The sequence below is a fragment of the Lacerta agilis genome, chromosome 9, assembly GCF_009819535.1.
Source record: "Lacerta agilis isolate rLacAgi1 chromosome 9, rLacAgi1.pri, whole genome shotgun sequence".
NCBI classification, from domain to species: Eukaryota; Metazoa; Chordata; class Lepidosauria; order Squamata; family Lacertidae; genus Lacerta; species Lacerta agilis.
Genome location: NC_046320.1, coordinates 46,401,962 through 46,427,128, shown reverse-complemented (window position 1 = coordinate 46,427,128; position 25,167 = coordinate 46,401,962). Strand labels below are relative to the sequence as shown.

General features: G+C 42.5%; 1 protein-coding gene across 1 annotated transcript in view; it reads right to left on the bottom strand.

The window, feature by feature from the left end:
• Nucleotides 1–25,167, bottom strand: part of TRPC3 (transient receptor potential cation channel subfamily C member 3) — a 59,230-nt gene that overhangs the window by 19,742 nt on the left and 14,321 nt on the right. The window contains exons 2-6 of the mRNA XM_033160161.1: nt 21,467–22,238; nt 15,581–15,766; nt 5,242–5,406; nt 3,804–4,020; nt 1,055–1,288 (exon numbers count right to left, since the gene is read on the bottom strand). Of these exons, the coding sequence (XP_033016052.1) occupies nt 1,055–1,288; nt 3,804–4,020; nt 5,242–5,406; nt 15,581–15,766; nt 21,467–22,238 (1,574 nt within the window). The remainder of the gene's footprint in view (nt 1–1,054; nt 1,289–3,803; nt 4,021–5,241; nt 5,407–15,580; nt 15,767–21,466; nt 22,239–25,167) is intronic.

Genomic DNA, 25,167 nt, shown 5'->3' with positions numbered 1-25,167 from the left:
TTGAATAAGCAAGGAGATATTGGATTTTAAGTTAAAAGCAGCATGATAAAGGACAGAAGAAATAAGTTTAGTTTTTATAAGAATATTCTGCTAAGATTTATGTTATAATAGGATGATTAAGAGAATTGTGTTATTTTTAATTGAAGTTAAAAAAATTTATAGAGAAAAGTTGTTAAGAAAGTAAAATATGGATTTAAAACCGAGGTGAAAAGGCGGGGGAAGTCAAACGTCAAGATTCAGAAATAGAATTTTTTTTGTAAGGTATACAAACAAGAAGAAGAATCCTGGCATTATGTGTATTTGTATTTGTTTTGTATTTGTAGGTGTGGGTCTGGGTATGTGTTGTATTATGAAAATGTTAATAAATTCTTCATAAAAAAAAAAACTGGGGTCGTCCAATACACAGATAGTGGCATTGGGGGGGGGACACAGGGCACTGCCAGCCATCCGTGGGAGCGTGGCTTCCCCTGATGCCACAGTGAGCGATCTGGGGTGTGTTTCCTGCCCACAGCTGCATGAGAGGGCGGAAGCTGCGTGCTGCCAGCCATGTGCCACCCAGCCACTATGTGCGGGGGCACTCCCTGGATCGTTTCCCATGTGTGGCGGCATCGGGGGAGGTTGTGCTCCCACCCGCCAGATGGCTGCCGGGAGCGCAAATTCCCCCAATGCTGCTGCACACTGGAAATGATCTAGGGAGTGTTTCCTACCCTCAGCTGCTTAGGGGGAGAGGCTCAACAACTTTGGGCCATCTCCCCTCATTTTCTTAAAATTAAGTCCTCCAAAATAGAGGGGGGTCTTATACATGGGAGCGTCCTATAGATGGAAAAATACGGTACTTATCGAGAGGGACAACGTAGGGGCTGTGGGGCTGCGCCAGTAGAGCCAATCTACCCTGTCCTCCCCAGTAAGTAATAGCAATGCCGCTGCCAGGATGATCTTGTTGCAGCTCTGCCCCACTGAGTGAGCAACTCCTGTGATAACCCTATGCTATTTCTTTAAAAGGATGCTAGACATTTTAATATACTAGAGACACGAAAACATTTTTTTGACTTGCCGTAAGTAAAATATTCTATGTTTGGTGGAAGTGTGACTTCAGAGAGGTCAGGCTCTTGAATGAAGTTGTCCACATACTGCTGTGCTTTTGTAGCCTGTAGAAATGCCAGTAGCCTTGCTGTGAAAGCGGCAATGAAAATAGACAACATCCCAAAATCCAGAACGTTCCACAGCTGCAAAATATATTCCCGGGGTCCTTCTGTCCAAAGCTCCTTGCACTCGGACCACATCATGCCTAAAAACCAGAACAGCGATAAAAAAACACAGTGAAGACTGCAGACCGCTACACACTTACTTGGAAGCAAGCTGCTGAACTCTGCGAGACTGACTTCTGAACAGACATACATAGAATTGTAAAAGTAAAAATGGTTTAGGTCTTTCTTAGCTGCTTTACACAAGGCATGTCATACTTGAAAGCCACTTCCATGCAGAAAACTGCAAGGATCTCACCTGTCACACCAGATTTATGTATAGGGTCATAGGCCCATTCTGCAATATTACTGGTGTAACAGACCTTGTGAAATGTTAGCACGAAGTGGAATACAAGCAAGACATATAAATCTGCATATCTAACCCAAATTCACACTCAGATTATCTGAGCTCTTATCTTGATTGCCAGACTTAGGTTAGTCCTGCAGGAAAGTGAGGTAGGTAATCTTCAGCAGCTGCTTGGCAGCAGTATTCCAGCCTCCCTCCTGAGCACTACCGGTAAAAATAACACTTCACTATTCTCACCTGCAGAAGAGAAACTGCTGCTCAGCATTGATGGATTTATTCCATTCATTCATCTAACCTGGGAGCAGCCGGGTCACCTTAAGGTGACAGGGAGAAAAGGAAAGATAAAGTATATGTGGGGTGGGGTGTGTGGGTGTGGGTGTGTATGCACACTCATATGCCTGATGGAAGATTCAGGTGCTCTGAAATTTTCTGGCATTCTATTGTGCTAAGGCAGGTTTCCTCAACCTCGGCCCTCCAGATTTTTTGGGCCTACAACTCCCATGATCCCTAGCTAGCAGGACCAGTGGTCAGGGATGATGGGAATTGTAGTCTCAAAACATCTGGAGGGCCGAGGTTGAGGAAGCCTGTGCTAAGGGAACAGACCTCCACAATTTTAGATAGGATGTTCATTTTATATGAATTTGAAGAGGATGTTAATGAAATTGAAAGGCAAACAGATACAGGGTAGTATTCGAATAAGACATATGCAGAATAAGACTACTGGAGCAGCCCACAACAGACTCATTGAAATCAACAGATTTGTCTAACACTGGTTTATTTTAACAGTTATAATCTGAATTTGACTTGGTTACAGCCCACATCTTTTAAATTATTTTTAGTCCTCTACAATAAGGTCTCCGAGAGAGCAAAATAAAAATGCCAGAGTTATTTTAAGGCTCTCGGGATCAGTGATCAAGGCTATTGACACTCCCAGGCTATGGGGAAATGCTGTGCAATCTCCAGAGTTTATTTAACTAAACTCTGGGATTTTCATTTCAGTCTAAATTAAGAAACACAGCCATTATAGATTTGGCTAGCTCAGGGGTCAGCAAACTTTTTTAGCAGGGGGCCGGTCCACTGTCCCTCAGACCTTGTGGGGGGCCGGAATATATATTTTTTGGGGGAAATGAACGAATTCCTATGCCCCACAAATAACCCAGAGATGTGTTTTAAATAAAAGCACACATTCTACTCATGTAAAAACACACTGATTCCCGGACTGTCAGCGGGCCAGATTTAGAAGGCAATTGGGCCAGAATGATCCGGCCCCTGGGCCTTAGTTTGCCTACCCATGGACTAGCTGATCTATCTGCCTATCATGTTGCTTCTCTCATCTCTTTAAGTTGCAGTGAGATTTATTTATTTACTGGAACAAGAAAGACTTCTTCCCAGATCCCTTGGGTATTCAACACATATGCTGTAATTTGCATTGAACATCTAAGGTCACTGGGAAGAAGTCTGATGCGGTTTTTGCAACAAAACCTTACACCAGCTCTTTGTTTCAAAAAAAGATAAATCTTACAACTAGCACTCTATAAACCAGAGCTTTCCAAACTGTGTGTCACGCCGACACCTTAGCGTGTCAGCTGCAGTGTGTAGGTGTGTCATGCAAATGCTCTCCACACTTCTCCCAGGGTTGGAAAGGTGTTTGTTCAACCTCCAGTTTGCTAGTAAAACTGAATTACTGTGTCACAAAATGCTGCAGTCTAAAAAATGTGTCACCACCATGAAAAGTCTGGAAAAATGATGCTTAGTTTTAATTAGTTCTGCGTGTGAGATCTCTGCCTAGAAATCTACTACAGTAGACCCCTGGGTTACGTTACTCTTGAGTAACGCAAACTTCGGATTGTGAAAGCAGCCACTCGCGCATGCACAGAAGCACTCTATCATGCCACGTGCGTGCGCAGAAGCAGCGCCTCTGGATACGGATTTATCAGGGTACGCACGGACGCCTGGAACGAATTTAATTCGCATCCAGAGGGTCCACTATAGTGGGGCAGCATACAATAGCTATGACAGAATGACCGCTCCCCACATAAAATGGGGGGTGACATTTGCATGGTCGCGCGCAGCCCCCTGAATTCCTGGGCGACACCTGGTAGTTCGGCTGGCTGCACCCTCCCCCAGAAGGGATACCTGGGGTCTCTGCCTACCCAGTTAACCGTCCAATCCCACCTGAGAAAGCAGTTTTATCAAAGAATGCCACAGAAACTAACCAGGTTGACACTGAAATAGAGAGGCTATATACATACCAAGCACCCATACCATGATCAGCATCTCTGTCCAACTGAACTGAGTGGTCTTAACCCTAAAAATCTGTTTAGGGTAATCAGTAACTGTCACGTTGGGTAATACTGTGACCCCTTCAAATCTGTCTGAAGCGTTGAACACCAGCAGACCCAAGAAAATAATGAAGGAGGCTGCATGTGCCACAAACTTCATAAATGGACTTCTGAGAATTTTTCCAAGCTGAGAAAGCAAAGAAGAATATATTTGTTTTCATGCAATGTATGCTTTCACTTTCAACAAACATGGCACATGCCAAAAAAATGCATATTTAATGCTAAATTTCAATTTAGGGATACTTCTTTGCATGCAATTTAACTATTGTAAAGCCATACTTAAGAATCCTGCGCCTAAATCACTGTTGTATGTTTTTATGCTTTCGTAAACCATTTCGGAATCACATTTTGATGAAAAGTAGCACTTGGCAATCCTATGCAAAAAGTTGAAAAGGCTTTGGATAGGTTTTGATTCATACATTTTTATTGGCCTGAAGCCACCCCACACACTGTTGCAATCTCTGAGGGCCTTCTGGGGGTTCCCTCACTGCGAGAAGTGAGGTTACAGGGAACCAGGCAGAGGGCCTTCTCAGTAGTGGCGCCCGCCCTCTGGAACACCCTCCCATCAGATGTCAAGGAAATACAAAAGAATCTGACATGTAGAAGACATCTGAAGGCAGCCCTGTTTAGGGAAGTTTTTAATGTTTGATGTTTTATCGTGTTTTTAATATTCTGTTGGGAGCCGCCCAGAGTGCCTGGGGTATAAATAAATTATTATTATTATTTCAAGTACACAGCATTAACAGGAGGCCTATGAGGCCACCAGTATGTTGCGTAACACATACTGATCCTGATAGTGTGTGTGTATTTTTCTTTTCGTAAACTTATATCCTACATTTCTTCCATCATTGAGCCCGAAGGGCTATTCATGCAGTTCTCAGGCTCTTGCATTGACCAGACCCCGTTAGCTTCAAGAAGATGATGGCCTACAGATAATACTTGAGATAGCTTTTCTTCATAAGAGGGAAGAGAAGAAGATACAGGACCTCTTCCCTAGGTCATCCAAGCAGAGCAGCCACAACCTATTTTATTTAGTTTAGAATCCTATTATAAATTACTAATCTTTAGCATTATTTTATTTGCACAGAGTGTTACTTCCTTTTAGTAACAAGGGTATTCATGCTCCAAATTCACTCGCCCAATGGAAGTACAGGATAAGAAACTGTAAAACTTTCTGGTGTAATGGAAACAAATAATCACAATTACGTTAACAATAGCAATCGTTTGGTTTCAGCAAGGTATCAAGAGAAACAGGAATACAGCCTTCAGCACATGACTGGGTCTCTCACTTCAACAGAGGGCTTTCTGAAATGAAATTCATTTACACATCAAAAACAAAACCTTGTACCCTGCTACATGGTGCAATCCAGTACCCAACGGCAAGAAATGGGAGGCCCAGTGCTACCACCAGCACAACTAGACACTTGATCGCTATGGCCTGTTCCCGTAATCCTGAGAGGTTTTCATACCAGATGGTCAACAGCTGTTGCTGACAGTTTGGATGGGCCACAAACTGTGGGGAAAACAGAAGAAAAACAAGTTACACAGATACTGAAGCACATGTAATTAATGCACTGCAGGGTTGGGTAACCTGTGCCCCCCCCCCATATAAGTTGTTGGACTCCAACTCCCATCAGCCCCAAGCAGCATGGCAAATTGGATTGATAGAGCAGAATGTGGAGGAACAAATATTCTATTGCATCTATTGCAACAGCTCACATTTTCCATTTCTTAAGAATACAGGTAATCCAAACATGAACATGTTAATAAAAGAGACATTTCAGTTGAGAGTTGAGAGAACCTTTCAGTTTCCGTCAAATCTGTATATAATGATGAATAATTTTGTGTCACACAACTATTGAGACACTGGATCATGTTACAAGCATATTCCTACTTAGACAGAGGAGCCGCATGCTGGAAATCATGCTTCTCCCTCTCATTACTATGCTTGGGATAAAGCCTTTATTCTTTTTAGTGTGAATTCACAATCCTTTCCTGTGTAACGTTTCAATGCATAAATGCTCTTAAACAAAACAAAACAAAACAAAACAAAACAAAACAAAACAAAACAGGACCACTTTAAAATGGAATAAAAGGAACAACGGTGAAAGAGGTTATAATAATTTGCCTCTCCATTAGGGACACAATTTTCACATGAGATTCTTTTCAACAAGCGATCACCCATTTATGGTCACCCAGTAAAATAACTTCATTTTTGAAACGGAATTATACCCCAATAAGCCACTGTGGAGGTGTTAGGAAAAGAACAGGGAACAGAATAACAGGTAAAGTAAAAAGGTAAAGGACCCCTGGACGGTTAAGTCCAGTCAAAGGCAATAATGGGGTTGTGGTGCTCATCTCGCTTTCAGGCCGAGGGAGATGGCGTTTGTCCACAGACAGCTTCTGGGTCATGTGGCCAGCATGACTAAACTGCTTCTGGCACAACATAACACTGTGACAGAAGCCAGAGCGCACGGAAACGCCGTTTGGCTTCCCTCCACAGTGGTTCCTATTTATCTACTTGCACTGGTGTGCTTTCCAACTGCTAGGTTGGCAGGAGCTAGGACAGAGCAACAGGAGCTCACCCCATTGTGGGGATTTGAACCACCAACCTTCTGATCGGCAAGCCCTAGGCTCTGTGGTTTACACCACAACGCCACCCATGTCCCCCTGAACAGAATAATACAGTGAGTAGAAATGGCTCTTTGGATCCAGTGGTAGCTAGTGAGATGTGTTACTAGGTCAAATCACCAGTGACCACAACATAGTGACAGGGATTTTAGACATTCCTGTCCTTGCTGTTCAGTGATTGAAACTGGCTGTGGATGTGGCAGGTGCAACAACCAGCAGTTTGCAACTGCACAGTGGCTAAGTGGATGGTTACCACAACATGAGCACCACCTACTGAGATCATCAAGTTAATCATGCTTCCCAGAAGCTGCCTCATTGCCACTTAATGGGAGGAGAGGGAGTGGCAAGGCAGCAGGGAGGTCAGGCAGTGTGAGTGCACTGGTAGGTGCACTGGATTGGCTCTGCTGTGAGCCAACCTCCCCACCACTCATTCCTCCTTCTCCTGGCAAGTGGTAGCAACTCAGCTGCCGGGAAGCCAGCATTGCAGCTTGGGGCTGCCGGATGAGCGACTTCTGTCATGCGCTTACATAGTGCTATCTCTACTATGTACTACCTCCACTGTCAACTCATGTCAAACGTGTATGTGGGGAATTTTCCCTCCCCCTTGTAGCAACCACAGTTGGATCCAAACTACAGGGTTAGATTCAAGGAACCCTGGCAGAAGGAAAATGGCCAATACTGCTGTTCTGCAGATACTAGGCATGGGTGGATTTGTTAGAGAGTTTCAGTATGTCATGGATACAGTGGTGACGATAAATTAACCGCAGTAATCACTAATCAGAGACTGCTTATTACGCAGTGTGTGTGTGTGTGAAAACACTGTGTTCTCTCTCCAGGATGAACAGCATTTTGTTTTAGCTACGTACAAACTGCTATCATAGACACCTATGGAATTAGCACAGTGCCGTAACATATGACAGAAATTCTCATGCTTCTGCTTTAGACACTAGCCTGTTGCGTAAGAGAATGAAATCTTCGGGTTTACCTCCACTTTTCTCAAACAAAGCTCTGGTGATGGACATAGAACAGCTCTTCTGCAAGTGGAAGAGCAGCTTTGAAAGACCATTGTGCAGTGCTAGAACCCATGTTTGCACACAGAAAACTCCAGATTCAGTCCATGGCATCTCCAGGTATGGCTGAGAAACGCCCTGGCTGAAACCCCGGAGAGCCTGTTGCTAGTTGGTGTAGCTCGGAGTAGAGAACCTTCTCTCTCCCTGCCCAAGAATCATATTCCTCTGGGGTAATCTGTTGGGGCCACATGCCAGCAGCAGGCAGAGTTAAAGCCAGTAGAATAGCGAGACCACTCATCTCTCACTATTTCTGTCACTCCTGCTCACTCTCCCAGCAGCTTCTCCCTTCCTCTCTCTCTCTCTCTCTTTCCCCACCAAGAGGGCTGCTTAGGGATGGACAGACTGCTTTCATCAAGAGGATTTCCCTGCACTTCTGCTACTCCACCCATTTTGGCTTCCCCATCCCCATCCCTCCTGGCTTTTCATCAATCATGCTGTTGTCTAAAAGCATCCCTAGGCTCCTCTACCAATCAGAAGAGAATCATAGAATTGTAGAGGTGGAAGGGACCCACAGGATCATCTAGTCCAACCTCCTGCAATGCAGGAATTTGCAGCTGCCCCATACAGGGACTGAACCTGCAACCTTGGTGTTATCAACACCATGCTCTTACCAACTGAGCTATCCAGGCAAGTCCCCTTCTTCCAGCCTTCCACCACTGATGTGAATTTAGATCAAAAGCTGCATGCTAAATGGTGCAAGGCAGCTTTCTCTGTTTCTATGAATCCAACCCAATTTATATGACAAGAAACAAGCAGCTACAATCCCACACAGGAAACTTAGGTTTATCGATTCTACTGAAATCAATAGGCTTAAGCACACCTTATTCTGTTCTTCATTTCCCAGTGGTAATTTGACTCAGCTGTATTATAGCCAAAACAACTATAGACTCCGATGGCACCTTAAAGACCAGGAAATGCTAGTTGTTTGTGGACTAGAACATTATCAGATTCATTATCAATGTTTGATCATGGTCAATGTATCAAAGCAAAGTCCACCTGAAGCAATACTACCCACCAATACAAGGAGAGCAAGCAAGGCAGACAGTAATGTACCATTACCAGTTTTGATTTTCCTGATAAATTACATGTGAACTGGAGGAATCTATGTATTATGAAAATTAGAAAGACTTCAGGCTTTCAGTATGTATCAAGCACCTGTATATACACTAAATCACATGGGAATTCTGACTGGGGAATATTTATGATTGCAAAAAAGACTATTTCTAATTATGATGGTGCCGATAAAATTCCATTAATTGTTTTTTTAAGCTTCATTATCAGCTACTAAAATTACAATAGCAACCTATTCACATGTTGCCACTGCTCTAGAATCTGAAAAAAATAATATTAAATTACAAGCTTCCCCAAATAAGCTATTTCAAGCTTTATAAAGAAAGGCTCCTGAATGTACAGATCGTTATCACCATACAATTTTATGTTATTATTAGGTTTGTTTATTTGGCATGTTGCAGAGTTGCTAACATCACAGTAACACCTCCACAGGCTCAAATGAGATTGGAAACATGTTTCTTCAGAAACTAAAAATATTAACAGTTGTTCTTTCTTGGTGCAAGTGGGAATTTCATTTTAAATGTCCCTCATATATGTGATTAATATTTTTCTGCTTAAAATGCAGTAGTTGTAGTGCATAAAGGAACAGAACAAAACAAAACGGGGGGTCCTTTGTACAATAAAGACAGGAGGCCAATAGTTTCCTGATATGTGGGCCTGCGACAAAATGTTGTTGTTTGAGCTGCTCCTATTCAGAATGCCAGCTAGCTAGCCATGCTCTCTTCCAAGATATTTCATTCCACCCAGCCCCCAATTGCCAGTCAACATTCCACAGCTACTGAGCATGATCATGGGTAACATTTTTAAGCAATATGGTAAGCTAGGAAAACATTGTGGTTTTTTGCATGCAAATAATAAGCAATAAGTGCCCAGAATTCTGAATAGGAAAATGCCAGCAAAAATTGCTTTAAAGGGGTTGTTTTTTTAACTTACATTCAGGGTAGGTGAACACACAATATAATGAATCTTCAAGACATTTGGAAGGTATAAAGATTAGTTTTAAACATGCTTTGATTAAGGGCTCACCCACATTTACCTTTTCCCCTGCTCTTTCCAGGCACAGGTCTGCACTTTAAAACTCTGTGTCTAAGTGCCACCCCCATTTTTCTTTGCTCTGGAGCTTTGCCCATGAAAACCCACTCTTTAAAGCTGATTTGTAGCAAACAGCAGTTCAGGGTTTCCACAGATTGTCATTTGCTCTGATTCAGCTTTAAAAAGCAGGTTTTCATGGGGAAGCTCCAGCAGCAAAAAGAAAGAAAGAAAGAAAGAAAGAAAGAAAGAAAGAAAGAAAGAAAGAAAGAAAGAAAGAAAGAAAAGCTGTGTGTGTGTGTGTGTGTGTGTGTGTGTGTGTGCCTGGAAAGTGCGAAAGAAAGGCAAGCATGGATAAGCCTTAAGGTAGCATTCAGGTACAAGCTAACTTGTATTCTGCTATATATACTGCTGAATTAGCTAGCATTGGCTGTTAAATTAGTAAGCATTCACAAAGTAATTAAAGAGCACCTGTACCAAAGAGAAGAAAATTATGTTAAAACACTGAAATTACTAAATGTGCACGTTTTGTTATATAAAGCCAAAATCAGAGATGTGGTTGAGTTACACACTTGAGCACATGCATCAATCTTTTGGGAAACTCTTTTAGCATGCATAAATTCTTCAGAAAGTCTAAAATGACTTTAGATATCAACTTTTGAGTTTTTAACTATCTAATATTTGCAACCATGATGGTGTCAGGGTAGACATCACTGGGTACCTGCCAAGATACACACCCTAGTGTTCCCCATTTCGACTCCCTAGAGTCCCCTGACCCCTTTCTTACTGTGACACAGCACATAGTTAAACTGTGGGATTTTCTCCCTCTAGATCTAGCAATAACCACCAACTTGAATGACTTTGAAAGGCGGATTAGGGTCCACCTGGCCTAGTATCCTTTTTCCAATACTGCCTAGCCACATGTCTTGGGATGCTCTGCCAGAGACACTCTCCTTCTCATTGTGAAGTTTATGGGACAACCCAGCCAGATGTGTGGGAAATAAATTACTACTACTACTGCTACTAATATTTGCTAATTAACCTCCATTAATTTGTCTAAGAGCAACATGTTCATATCTGGATGTTCATATTTTAGCTTAATACGCCAAGATATGAATGAGCCGCTCACAGCTACTTCACTCCATCCTTTGCTAACAGACCAAGATGTTTTCCAGTTAGCTATACTTTTCCCATTTCATGAACCATACCATGAAACCATGGTTAACTGGCTTTGGAAAATGCAAGGAGACAAAGCCATGGTTTGAAAATGGCTTCATATTCTCACTTATTCTGAAGCCATTATTTGGTTCCGTTCAAGCAAGAAACTATACCTAACTTGAATGTTTCCTAGTTGGTTGGTTGGTTGGTTGGTTTGCTGGCTTGCCTGAATGCAAGGTCAAGGCAGTTGCATGTGAGGGCACAAGGCTCAAGGTTCATTCCTATCTCAGCTTATTAAACGAATATATGATCATCCAAAGGCAGCTATTAATTCTAATTTTAACACAGCATCTCTTAGGAGAGCTAGGAGAGCGCAGAGTAACTCAGAATACTTGCTTCACAAATATGAAGAAAAATACTGGCAACATGTTTCCAGTCATCCATATATTCCCCCCCCCCAAGCTGGGCATTTGTACAAAAATAATAAGTTGTTGTTGTTGTTCAGTCGTTCAGTCGTGTCCGACTCTTCGTGACCCCATGGACCAGAGTACGCCAGGCACGCCTATCCTTCACTGCCTCTCGCAGTTTGGCCAAACTCATGTTAGTAGCTTCAAGAACACTGTCCAACCAAAATAATAAGTAGTAAGTTATAAATAAATAAATTCAGACAAGGGAACTCAGTGGAAGATTTTAGCAAAGAAGACAAGAGAGATTTGTCAATGTATATGTCTCGAAGAAGAAGAAGAAGAAGAAGAAGAAGAAGAGGGGGGGAGGAGTTTGGATTTGATATCCTGCTTTATCACAAAGCGGCTAACATTCTCCTTTCCCTTCCTCCCCCACAACAAACACTCTGTGAGGTGAGTGGGACTGAGAGACTTCAGAGAAGTGTGACTAGCCCAAGGTCACCCAGCAGCTGCATGTGGAGGAGCGGAGACGCGAACCCGGTTCACCAGATTACGAGTCTACCGCTCTTAACTACTACACCACACTGGCTCATTAGAGCTGATTCTAACCATTTTCCTTTCACTTCCTTATACCCCAAATCAGTACTTTTAAAATTATGCTATCTCTAAAGTAGCACCATTTGCATCAATTGCTGCACTGTTGTTTTCTTCCTGACTTCTCCTTCTCCCTAAACTTTTCAAAAGACTATGAACTACGGTAATAGTCTTCCAGTCACTACTTATTCTAATACTGTACTTAACGTCTTCGGAATTTCTGTTGCATTGCCTCTCACAAAAGATGTCCTCAACTAGTATATTTCTTATCAATCTCTATGCTAATCTTAGCACTATTCTTAGGCCAGCTTCAATTTAATTCAACATATGAACAAGGAGCAGATCCATTGAATAAGAACAAACTGGGTTTTACATAGCCACTTCCACAATACAAGAGACTTCCAACATTTTACAACCTGATAACAACCAGCTGCATTTCCCACCCAATGAACTCATTTTTCCTTTAGTCCCGTAACCTGAAGACTTGAGTAAAACCGTGTTTCCATTTTATTTTCCTTTATGGCTAAATCCTGTCAAAACCTAACAGGAACTGTCCCAGCAGGCTGCATTAATATTTTGAGAAGAATATAAGCCTAATACCTGAGCATTATCTGTATTTTCCATTTAAAACTTACAAAGAAATCAAGTCCAGAAGCCCTTATCCTTGCAAACCTGAGTTCTCCAAGTAAAAATCACTAGAAAGGCAGCTCGTTTCTAGAACTTTCTTTCAGACTTCCAATGTACGTAAAATATATGAAGCATATGTAAAATACTAAATTGTTAAGCCTAATCAAAGAAACTAGAAAATGCAAAAAAGTAGGACAGATCAACATGATAAATAGGTGATGTCAAATGACATCACAAGATTGACATGCAGATGGAGTTTATTAGGAATGGCTAATGGGTCATTTGGAGGAGCTTGGAGGACTGAATTAGGTCCACAGCCTAATGGTTCTCCAATGTTGTCCTAAGTTTATAAAATCAGCAGATCCTTAAAGATCCAATGTTTTTAAAAGCCCAAGAGAACCCAATCAGTTGATTTATGTTCAAAGGGCACATGCCTAGGAAAAAGAGAAAGATTTGTTTTGTTGTGGTGCAGAATAAAAAGCACACTTGTGGCTTTCCAAGTGATCCAGGGAAGTTCTGCACATCAGTTTCAGGTTATGAACAATCTGCAGAGCTACCTCTCATGCTTTCAGTTTGGCCGCCTACTGCAAAATCAGAATCACAACGACAAGACTCTACAGAAGGCAGGAGCCTTGTCTCCAAAGAAATGGCACAGAAGCATTCAGAAGCCAGCCGCGCACTCTACAAAGCCTGCACTGATCCCATAAATTAATGGCCCCACTGCCACCGTGAACAGGTGAAGCATGAGCTCAAGATGAAGCTTCTGTGGAGTGCAGGAATCACAGACATTGCAACAACACACCTGGTCTCAAAATAGAAAGCTCTTGTAACACAGATAATTACTATGTAAGAACTGGATAGTGTCAGTTTCCTTAAACCAGGGGTAGGCAACCAGCGCCGTCTTAAAGGGATCGGCCGCCCTGGCGCGACGATCCCTCGGCGCCCCCGGTAGGCCGCCTCTCTGCCCATCTCCCTCCCGCGCTGGCCGCCCCTCGGGAGTGGGGTGGGTGAGCGGGGGATGAGGGGTGTGGCGCTGCAAGCCAGCCGCCCTCCGGAGCCCGAGCTGGAGCGCTGGGAAGGGCGCGCAAAGCCCCGCGTCGCTCCAGTGCCACGCCCCTCATCCCCCGAGGGGCGGCCAGCGCGGGAGGGAGGTGGGTGAGCGGGGGATGAGGGGCGTGGCACTGGAGCGACGCGGGGCTTTGCGCGCCCTTCCCAGCGCTCCAGCTCGGGCTCCGGAGGGCAGCTGGCCCATGGGGGCGGGCGCGGGTTGGGGAGGGGGCGCCTGGTATGCTGGCGGGCTCGCGGGGGCGCCCCTGGGGGCCTGGCACCCTGGTGCACCGTGCCACCCAGCCCCTAAGATGAGACGGCCCTGTAGGCAACCTAAGGCCCGTGGGCCAGATGTGGCCCAATCGCCTTCTCAATCCGGCCCATGGACAGTCTGGGAATCAGCATGTTTTTACATGAGTAGAATGTGTCATTTTATCTAAAATGCATCTCTGGGTTATTTGTGGGGCCTGCCTGGTGTTTTTACATGAATAGAATATGTGCTTTTATTTAAAATGCATCTCCGGGCTATTTGTGGGGCATAGGAATTTGCTCATTTATTTCTTCTTTTCAAAATATAGTCTGGCCCACCACAAGGTCTGAGGGACGGTGGACCGGCCCACGGCTGAAAAAGGTTGCTGACCCCTGCCTTAAACCCATCATTAATTAATAAATCCTCAATTATTTTTAAAGTTTGTGATCTATATAACTGAAAATATTCAAGTATCTAATAATCAGGGATGAGTTTAAAGAAACTAACACTATCCAATTTATGCACTGCAGTCTTATTTAGTAGGTTGGCTTTAACAGGTGGTTCACTGTAACACAACGTGATTCATAACAGAAGCTGTGAAAAAGCTTGCTGTTACTGGCAGCATGGCCGCCAAGGCAGACCTATTCAGATGTAAATAAATGTAGGTGTCACTTCCTTTCCGTAGTCCTCTAGCGCATTTCTGTTTTATTACTTCTCAGAGGTAACCCAAGATGATTGTCTGTAAACGTTAACACCCAGAAAGCACCGGCCTGAAAATTTTATAATGTCTGTTTTCTATATAAATAAACTGCCCTTGGAACAGAGTTTGCTTCTGTGGCTATTTTAAAGACTTTTGTCAGAGGAACCCCCCAAAATATACTGTATCATATCTCACGTCATAGCAGATTCCTATGTAGAGAGACTCTAACCAAACATTATCGTTCCAAGCTTAAAATATGCTTCTCAGAGGCAGAGCTAGCTGCTCTGGCATCCAGAGTGGCACACATGCTGTGCCCGTGGGGGCAGGGCTAGGGGCTAGCGTCCCGGGGGGGGGGTTGCTGCGGATGACACCCGAGGCGGACCGCACACCCTTTCTCTGCCAGTGATGCTTCTAGAAGGAACTAACAAGGCCTGTTTCTGTGCGCTTGTGATACCTCACTTCTGATCTGCAAGCAAATGCCTGCTGTGGCTATTAGTTGTAAGAGCAGCAACAGCTTTAGAAAGGCGAGTGCCATTTTCAATGTACTCTGCTGCATCTACCTCCCATCCATATTCCACTGACACTACACACAATCCAGACAAAGTGAAGTACTTTTAAGTGCTGTTAATTTAAATGGAAGACACAAAATCAATGGGACACAGAAGAGCTTAACTTTGGCTGGATCATGGTCAGCGGGGGAGAGGGTTGAGTGGAATGGCAGTAAAGTTAAGAACAACATAATGACATAACATAATTTCTATTTACAGAATGATTTCTCCAGTCTTTTTATTTATGCTGAGGACGGATCAAGATTTGGCTGTTTGTCTCTGGATGTTTTAATGGATAACATGCACATGTGTGAGAACACTGCATCACAGTAATTGACTCGTGTATGACAGTCCCTATTATTTTCATTGTGAAATGCCAATCTCTCTGCCGCCTTATTGTGAAATCAGTTTGACATTAGTGAATTATTCCTGTCCAGAGGACAGGGCCCATAAAGTGTTTACAATACAGCCCTGTTATAGTGCTTAAGGTTCTTGACGCAGGCAGTTTATGATGCAATGCATCCAGTATCATACTGTCTAAAAGAGACAGTCACTTACCTTTTTGACTTCATACTTAATTGCCAGTTTGACACGACTCAATGAAGCTCTGTGCCTTTGTGTTTCAACCGGCTCAGCCTCCAAATCTCCATTTAGAATGGATTCTACCTCTTCAGAGTCTCGGCAGAGATCAAGGACGCCAACCACAAAATCCTTGCATTGCATAGACAGCTTGCGATAGTCATTCTAAAAAGCAGACAATAGTTATTGGGTCACATCAATTCATGTGGAACTGATATAGTAATGTGCATTTATTTAGCATATGTACATTCTGCAGATAACTGTCTAGGCTGGATTGCACACTTCTGCCCTCTTTTTCGTACATGGTATTCAAACGATACTTTAATATGCATAGAAACACAGATACCAACGTGCATACTGAGACAGGGAAGAAAGACAAATGCAGCACTATGCAGGTCCTCAAATCAGTGTATTGTTAATTGTTATGATTTATTCCATTTACTGTGGCTTTCCACAAAAGCTGCATCAAAACGGCTTACAGATCCATTAAATACACAAGGCTTGAAAACATTTTAAAAAACAAATACATAAAAGAACGGTTTATCTAAAAAGTGCTTACGCAAAATGAGCAGATCAAAAATCACACTGTGTTATGATCGAAATTAATCCACCAAAAGCCTAGGTAAACAGGAATGTCTTAGCTGAACGTCAGCTGAAAGCTGACGGTGATGGCGCCAGGTGTGTTCTTCTGGGGAGAGCATTCTATCAATGGGGAACAACCACTGAACAAGCCAGTTCTTACCACCCTCCACACATTCAGAAGGGGCACACGGAGAGGGGCCTCTGACGACAATCGCAAAGATCCCAGTAGGTCCACAGGAGGAGTATACAGTAAAAGCTGCTCTCATTTATGGTTTTGGTCCAAGTGGACCAAAGTAATCAAGAGCAGCAGTTCACGGGGCAGGATGCTAGAGCATTCCATATGATGGGTACAAGTCAGTCACTTTATTATCTCACCTTTCCCTTCTGTTACTCCAGTTGTCAGTCATTTGTCTCTTACATTCCATGGCTCTCTGTAAATCTGTTATTACTGGTTACAGGTAGGTAGCCATGTTGGTCTGCCATAGTCAAAACAAAATAATAATAAAAATCCTTCCAGTAGCTCCTTAGAGACCAACTAAGTTAGTTCTTGGTATGAGCTTTTGTGTGCATGCACACTTCTTCAGATACACTTAAACAGAAGTCACCAGACCCTTATATATAGTGAGAGAGTGGTGGGAGGGGTATTACTCAGAAGGGTGGTGGGAATGGGATTGGCTGATAGGTGTGAAAAACCTGTTGACGACTGTTAATGACTGCAATTGGTCTTGCAGGGAAAGGCAAGGGGTGAGATGGCTAAAGATAGCTTTGTCATGTATAATGAGATAAGAATCCAATGTCTTTGTTCAGACCAGGTCTCTCCGTGGTTTTAAGTTTGGGAATTAGTTGCAATTCAGCAACTTCTCTTTCCAGTCTATTTTTGAAATTCCTTTGTGTTAAGACAGCTACTTTGAGATCTTGTATAGAATGTCCTGGGAGACTGAAGTGTTCTCCTACTGGTTTCTCTGTCTTGTGATTCCTGATATCAGATTTATGTCCATTTATCCTTTGGTGTAGGGTTTGGCTTGTTTGTCCAATATAGAGAGCTGAAGGGCACTGTTGGCATTTGATGTTAACAGTCATGGGGGGGGGGGAAATCTCAGTGTGTTGGTATTGCTTCTTAATCACTCAAGATTTTTCAGCATTATTCAGGTCCAACCAATCATGCCAAAAGAATAATGCCAGCTAGATCTCCTTGACAAGAGATAATCTAATGAGCAAGAATGCTGTTCTTTTAACAAATTAGAAGTTTTAAATTTTTGCAAAGTTGCAATATCCTTAATAGAATGGGCATTTCCTCACAGTTGCCAACAGTCCTAAGTTAAGAGCCCTGGAATTCATCTATGCCAGACATGTGGGGATATGCAGCATAAGAAGGCAAAAACCTATTGCATTTGCTCTGCCTCAAATGGCAATGAATGGCTGCATGATTCAAGTGATAAGCCTGATCCATCATAGGATGGTAAATCCTTCTCTGTCCCATTTTAGCCATAGACTCTGTTGAAGAAAGCAACTTCCTGGACAATCAGATAAACCAAGACAACCAATTAAAACCTGTGATTCTATGCTTTCTCGCTGTCTCTCACTTTGCTTTCAGAAGTGTCAGTAGGTATGCTCTGTTCAAAGCTTTTGGCATTCCGATAGCTTTGAACAGGCATTTCTATCTCAAATCCTGTAAGCAAGGTATTCTCATATTTGATTCTCCTCTCAGCACAGGACAGGGTAAGCAGCAGACAATTTCATTCCCACTTCCATTCAGTTTCCCCTACTGAAGCCAAATTTAGTTCTATATTAGACCAATTGCATTGCTTCAGACATCAACATTTCAGTGCCATATTTCTTCCTAGTGTCATGGTTTCAGATTCATCCCTCATACTGGCCCACCCCACTTATGTCCGGCTGACACCACCAGACTTTACATTTCAAAGCCTTTCCCCACTTGTTATGAGGCAACAAATGACTGTGCGCCTGAAGCAGCCACAACACAGTAGTCCCTTCTCTATCTTAACATTTGCAAATAATGCATATCCCAGATACATTGCACGAGAAAGTTTTGAGACCTTCTGATAAAAGCCATCCAAAATCCTTAAGGATACGTATTGCATGGCCAGGTTGACATTGTTTGTTGCAAATAAACATAAGAGATGTTTGAAAACTTCCCAAAAAGTTATAAAGACTGGAGTTTTGCAAATGGCCCCTTTAAATGAGATAGTGGTTGACGATGACTCCTTGTTGCTAATTAGATTGCTTTGTCAAGTATGGATGCTGATAGGTATTGGTGTCCCATTCAAAATACAGTGGTACCTCGACTTACAAATTACTCGACATACAAATTTTTCGACTTACGAATGGACATCCGTTGGCGGTTTTAGATGGGGTTTACTCGACTTACGAATTTTAGATGTGGTTTACTTGACTTACGAATGCATTCCTATGGGGAAATTGCTTTTTCCGACTTACGAATTTTTCGACCTACGAATGTGCATTCGGTACAGATTAAATTCGTAAATCGAGGTACCACTGTAAAAGGATTAAGTTCTGCTTTAAAAAAAATCTTTATTTACTTACTAAATTTTTTATCCAGCCCTTCCTCCAAGGAGTTCAGGATTTCCCTGGCCTGCAACACAGTTCGTCAAGGCACACTAGTTAAATGGGTTGACAACAGGCAACCAATGTTAGTGGTGGAACTGGGTTTCATAAATAAAGCAGTAAGATGCCTTGAGGGGCTGGGTTCTCGTAGTATAATGCAATCCATCAGTGTAATGGAGCAACAAAGACAAACAAACCCCACAAAAACCTACAAAGTAACATTAACACCAAAGCCTGAAAAGAAAGACCAATCTGCTCCATACTTATATACATTAGTGGCTTACAAAGTAGGCCTAGCATTAGGGGATGCAAATGATCCCATTCTAATGCTCACATTCTCCATCCTTGAACAAGCACAACAAGCTCTTTGAATCTGTGCTTTGAATCTTGAATCTGTTAAAGATAGATTCTTTCTTCTGGAATGGATGGGAATGGATATTTCTTTCTTCTGGAATGGATGGGAGATTTCCTCACCAGCTTTACTTAGCCTTTAATCGATAGTGGAACTTCCAACGGATTCCTGTGCTTTCAAATGATATGCACTGGAGGTGTGTGAGAGAGAGGATTTTACTTATTCTAACCAAACAAATTTATGTTAAAGAATACAGTCGTACCTTGTTTTTTGAACAGCTTAGTTCTCGAACGTTTTGGCTCCCAAACGCCGCACACTGGGAAGTGACTGTTCTGGTTTGCAAACTATTTTTGGAAGCTGATTGTCCGATGGGGCTTCCGCAGCTTCTGATTGGCTGCAAGAGCTTCCTACAGCCAATCAGCAGCTGTGCTTTGGTTTCCGAACATTTTGGAAGTTGAATGGACTTACGGAATGGATTCTGTTTGACTTCCAAGGTACGACTGTATGTCATTTAAAGACTATGACATGCAGTTACAGTCTTAATTTGCTACTGTATGGGCTGGAATCATTTGCTCTGTTGGTACATAGTACAATAACGGTATAAGAACAAACATAGGTCTGATGATATACCATTTCAAACAGGGTTAAAAGGCCTAATTCAATATAGTCAACCACTTTTTCAGTAAATGCTGCAGTTTCTGACTGCAAGTCAAAGCTGACACCTTAGTATTTAGGTGCTGCCACTGTTTGCTTGGGTCGATATCTCTCTCCGTCTTTGCCAGAAACTTTTGTTCTATTAATAATATGATCTATGATCAGTTACACTCAGTAAACTACAACTTCACGCTGTGATTAACTGCATGCTTTATGAGAAGCTGGGATAGTAGAGCCAAGCCTTGAAAGAGTTTATTATGGCCTGTAATAGCTGCACGTTCAACTTCCAGGATTATAGTCTTCCTTCAAACAATATTTTTGTAACTTCAATAAGTCAATTTTATCTGGGTACAGAAAATAAAAAGTAAGGAAGAAACATATTTCTGCACTACACAACAAGGCATCATCTTAGAGTTTCAGTGAAATGTATAAAATAAAGATTCACAAATCTGCAATTTAATAAATTGCTGTGTTGCAGGATGCATAGGAACAAGATGAGCTGCTTTCCTTGGTATGAGGTTGTAATACAAAACTGTGTAAATGAACAGAACGATGAAGTAATTACGTATTTAACTATTCAAATCTAATGCCATGCTTACAAAATATGCAACTTGCAAAAAGGCTAAATTTAATTTTTCACCACACTTCCATCTACAATGGAAGGGCCACTGAAGGAGCTGAAATGTGCTTTAGCAGATATTAAGTTGTACGTTATGTCTGGCACTGCAGTGTTAAATACCCACATAACCATATACCATCACCGCCAGCCCATGCTGCCCACCCACATTTATCTCTTTAAAACTCTCTCTGCTCAGAACAGGCCTCACAGATTAATGTGCCTTTCGCCTCCTCGCAATAATTTAGGGAAAAGTTAATTAGAGAAGCGGAATCCAACACTGACCCAGAAGGACCCCATTAAAATGTTTACTGCAGCTGGATAAAATAGCCATTTGTAGAACCAATTTTGTTTACAATCTGCATCCACCGTCCCAGTTTCTTTTTTCAGAAAGACCTGCTTCAGGATAGGGCTATCCTCTGTAACTTTATCAGGAATTTTAAGAACATGGGCATCATAAAGGGGCAGAGCAGAGCAATGCTTATCAGAGTCCAATTAATGAAAAATCTGGAAAAAGAGAGACTAGTCAGCATGCTACGACACCATTATGTGTATACCGGTAGATGATAATCAGACGGAAAGGTGGGACATCTGGGTAGATTTTAACAGCTGGCTCTTGGCACACTAATACATTTCTGGCAGATGAATGAGTGGTGTCCTTCTGAGAGGGAAATGACAAATGTTCGTAGCTTTTATAACTTGTAAACAACATTCTAGAGGTGTGAATAGAAACAGGAATACTCATTTAGGACCTAGCACTTGATTTTTCTTCTGGTAGCTCAGATTGCATTATTTCAACAGAGTGCACTTTAATAAAAACAATTATGTTCTGTTACAGTCAACAAACCTGTTTTCATCTATTCCAAGGGGAATATTGCGTTTTTTTTCTGATTACACCCGGCACTTAAGAAGTATTTTCATTTAAAGCAAAATGGTGTTTTAAAAAAACATCCAGACATCGCAGCCGCAATATTAACAGGAACAGATAAAGTGAGGGGGAAATAAAGTGAAGTGTTTGAATCCACCAAAGCCAATGCAGCATGCAGTGAAGGCACAGAAAAGGAAGAAGCCTTACCTTGAATTCTTTTTCAATATTAGCCAGTTTAGCAAGCTCATTACTGAGTTCTAGAGCAGTGAGAACCGGGTCTTCGCTAGACAGAGATAGGTAGGCAGGACTTGCCAATCCCTTGTATGCATTTATCCTTGACCTGGAATGGCTGAAAGAATCATGCTTTTGTTTCTCAGTACAATCGTTGCACTTGCAGAAATAATCATGAGGTCTCTCTATCCTCGCCCCTTTCATTAACAGCGTGTGCACCACCTCATACTTCTGACAATGGGCTGCTAAAATGATGGGTGTGATGTCTGGGGAGAATCGGGTGCCATCTTCATCGTAAGAATAAAAGTCATCGTCCTGGAGCTCCTGCTCACACGGGCTCAGAGTCAGCCGCTTGCTAGCTGCAAACCCAGGATGATTCAAGATTGCTTCCACAATCCGGACGTACCCTTTGCTAATTGCAAGCAGCAGGGCATCTCCGATCCGTGCCAGATTCTCCTTCTTCAACAGAAGTTCTGTCACTTCCAAATGTTCATTCCCCACAGCGAGCTGCAAGGCATTTTGGCCCATATAGTCGACACAGTTGACATTCAAAGTTTTTGACTCTTCCAGCATTTTGCGTACCACAGGGATGTTCCCATACTCTGCCGCGTCCAGAAAGCGCTCTTCCTCTGCCGTAAGACTTGTGCCCCTCTCATTGAACATAAAAGCTGGACCTCTGATTGCTTGCCGCCTTCCCTTTTCCCTCATCACAGTCATGCGTCTCAAAGAAGGGCTTCCATCAATGGTCCTAATGAGCAGAAACAATACATTTGGAATGATTTTATAGCTGTCATTGTCTTGGAAGAGCCTCTCTAGAAATCTACACTCCTGGGCTAGAGTGGCCCAAGTTAAATATGCATACAATAGGTGAACACAGGTCAATCACAAAAAAGAATCCACAATGCACACCTGGACTAATTGATAATGACCACTCCCCACTTCAAACAGGGGGGGGGGCTTTTTGCGTGACCACGCACAGCCCCCTGATCCCACACAATTCCCGGCAATTCGGCCTGACTTCACCTCCCCAAGCTGGATACCTGGAGGTTCCCACCCAACCTCAGACAGTAAACCAGTCCCAGCTGGAGAGGTGTTGCCAGCAGAGCCGACCAGATAGGGTTGGGACCACCCTGCACACACAATAGAGCAGGCTTCCTCAACTTCGGCCCTCCAGATGTTTTGAGACTACAATTCCCATCATCCCTGACCACTGGTCCTGCTAGCCAGGAATCATGGGAGTTCTAGGCCAAAAACATCTGGAGGGCCGAGGTTGAGGAAGCCTGCAATAGAGGGTGGAACTTACCTGGGAGTTGGTCTCCCTACATCTGAAAGTTTAATAAAGTTGTGGCCAATTTTAATCCCATAACACATTGTCATGAGTCATTATTCCACCTGGGGTTGGGGGTTGGGGGCTCTGCCTGGCCACGCAATAAGAATTTAACAACCACCTACAGAGCAACACCGTTACAGCTCACTTAGAACAGCAGGCAGTCATAGCAATATCTCTTGCAGTCTTGAAGAAGCATAGCTTCTTACAGACCGCCTTCCGCGTTTTCCATTTTCACAGACCCAAGCACAAGTTTCCGGACCACTGACCACTATCATCCCTGACTGGTAGTCATGTTGGCTGGAGCCGATGGAGGTGGAGTCCAACTGCATCTGAAAGGCTACAACTCCCTCATACTTACAAGGCCATGCAGAAAACTTTGAAACCACAGGCTTTCATTTCCTTCTTCCCTTGCACCCTAGTACCCACCTCACTTGGGATGGAGAATAATAATAAATTCAGCAAATGAAACTCAGTTTTTATAGGGCGAGAACATTCTTCTAAATGTACAGTGTTTTGGCAGCAGAGATAAATAGCCCAATAAATATATTGTGACAATGTCATATATTTGATGGGCCCGATATGTCTTCCCAAAATAAATTACTATTGGAAAGTAGCTTGTATTTCATTGACAAGACTCTTGCCTGGCATTTGAAAAAGCATTTTTTTTTCTGTGGGCCTGCATATCCAGATAGCTAGCTAAAGGGAACATATATAATCAAATAAAATAAGGAACCAAGATGCACTGTAATTCCTGCACAACCAAATTGGCTATTGAAGTTTGAGAATTTAATGCTAATGGTTTTTTAAATCTACTTACTGTGTAATGGTGGTTGCTTGAGATAAATTTTCTGACAGGAGATTGCATGGGGGTGGAATTTACTGTGATAAATGTTAGTTCTTATTGAAGTATGTATTAAATATATGCTCACTAGGAAAGTAGTCCTGAGACCTTCAGGAATAATGCAATGTTTAAATAAAATAGCAACGATAATAATAATCAATGTTAATGAAAATATTGTTGCTGTAACAGTTCAAGAATTAGACATCAAAATTCACTATGCCACAGTTAAGCACTTTTCGGTCCAATCAATTTCAAAGGGAGAACACTTAACAGTCCTCCTGAAATCAATGAAACAAAAATGTTATTAATTGTAGCAGACAGTAGGTTAATTATTCTATCCTGTTCATCCTTATCAACTGAGAGCATGGAAAACTAGCACCTAACAGCATGTGCAACAAAAGCCATACTCAAACTGTCATACATTTGTTAACTCAAAACCAACAGGTCAGGTAGAAAGCAGAGGTGCACCCACAGCCAGCATGGCCAATGGTCAGGGATGATGGGAGTTGTAGTCCAAAGTATCTGGAGGACACCAGGTTGAGGAGAATGGCAGAGTGCAAACACTGGGTAGCAGGCAAACTCAGTTATTTTGCTCTGAAAATGACAGCTAGCATGTTTTACAATACAGTGGTACCTCAGGTTAAGAACTTAATTCGTTCTGGAGGTCCTGAAATTGTTCTTAACCTGAGGTGCCACTTTAGCTAATGGGGCCTCTCCCCCACCCCACCCCACCCCGCCGCCACAGTGCAATTTCTGTTCTCATCCTGAAGCAAAGTTCTTAACCCGAGATACTATTTCTGGGTTAGCGGAGTCTGTAACCTGAAGCGTCTGTAACCTGAGGCACCACTGTAATGGTATTTCACTCAATCTAAATTTTAAACATAGTGGAAATCACAAAAGATGCAAGAGTGTTTGTTTCACATGAAAATGTGATAAAAAAATTATCCTAGCATGTTTTGAGCATTATAAGGTCTTCAACAGGGGGAAAAGAATCTAAAGAGCTCATTAACAGATCATATTACAAAACGCTCTCTAAGAACACCTGCCACTAACTGACTGAGTAGCACACCCTTTGAGAGTTTGTGAATGGGTGCAGTCCTCTTTTCCCACCCACCTCTAACCGGACCCAGTTCTAAACAAACTGCAGTAATTTTAAAAAAAGTTAAAAACCAAATTTTCGCCTAATGATTTCCTGTCAGACGTTAATATCTATTATTAAAAACATTTGCTAGAAGGGCAATTATTAAAAAATAACTTGTAAAAATGGGGGATTTTCTGGAAGTCTTCTAGAGAAGTGGTTCATGTTAGCATGAAAGGATGGAGTTCTGGCATGTTAGTGAGAGACCATGATGATATTTTTTTCATCACTGGGTAGGTTCATATTCTTTATCAATACACTGCTACCTCTGGTTTTGAACTTAATTTGTTCCGGAGGTCCGTTCTTAACCTAAAACCATTCTTAACCTGAGCTACCACTTTAGCTAATGGGGCCTCCCGCTGCCGCCA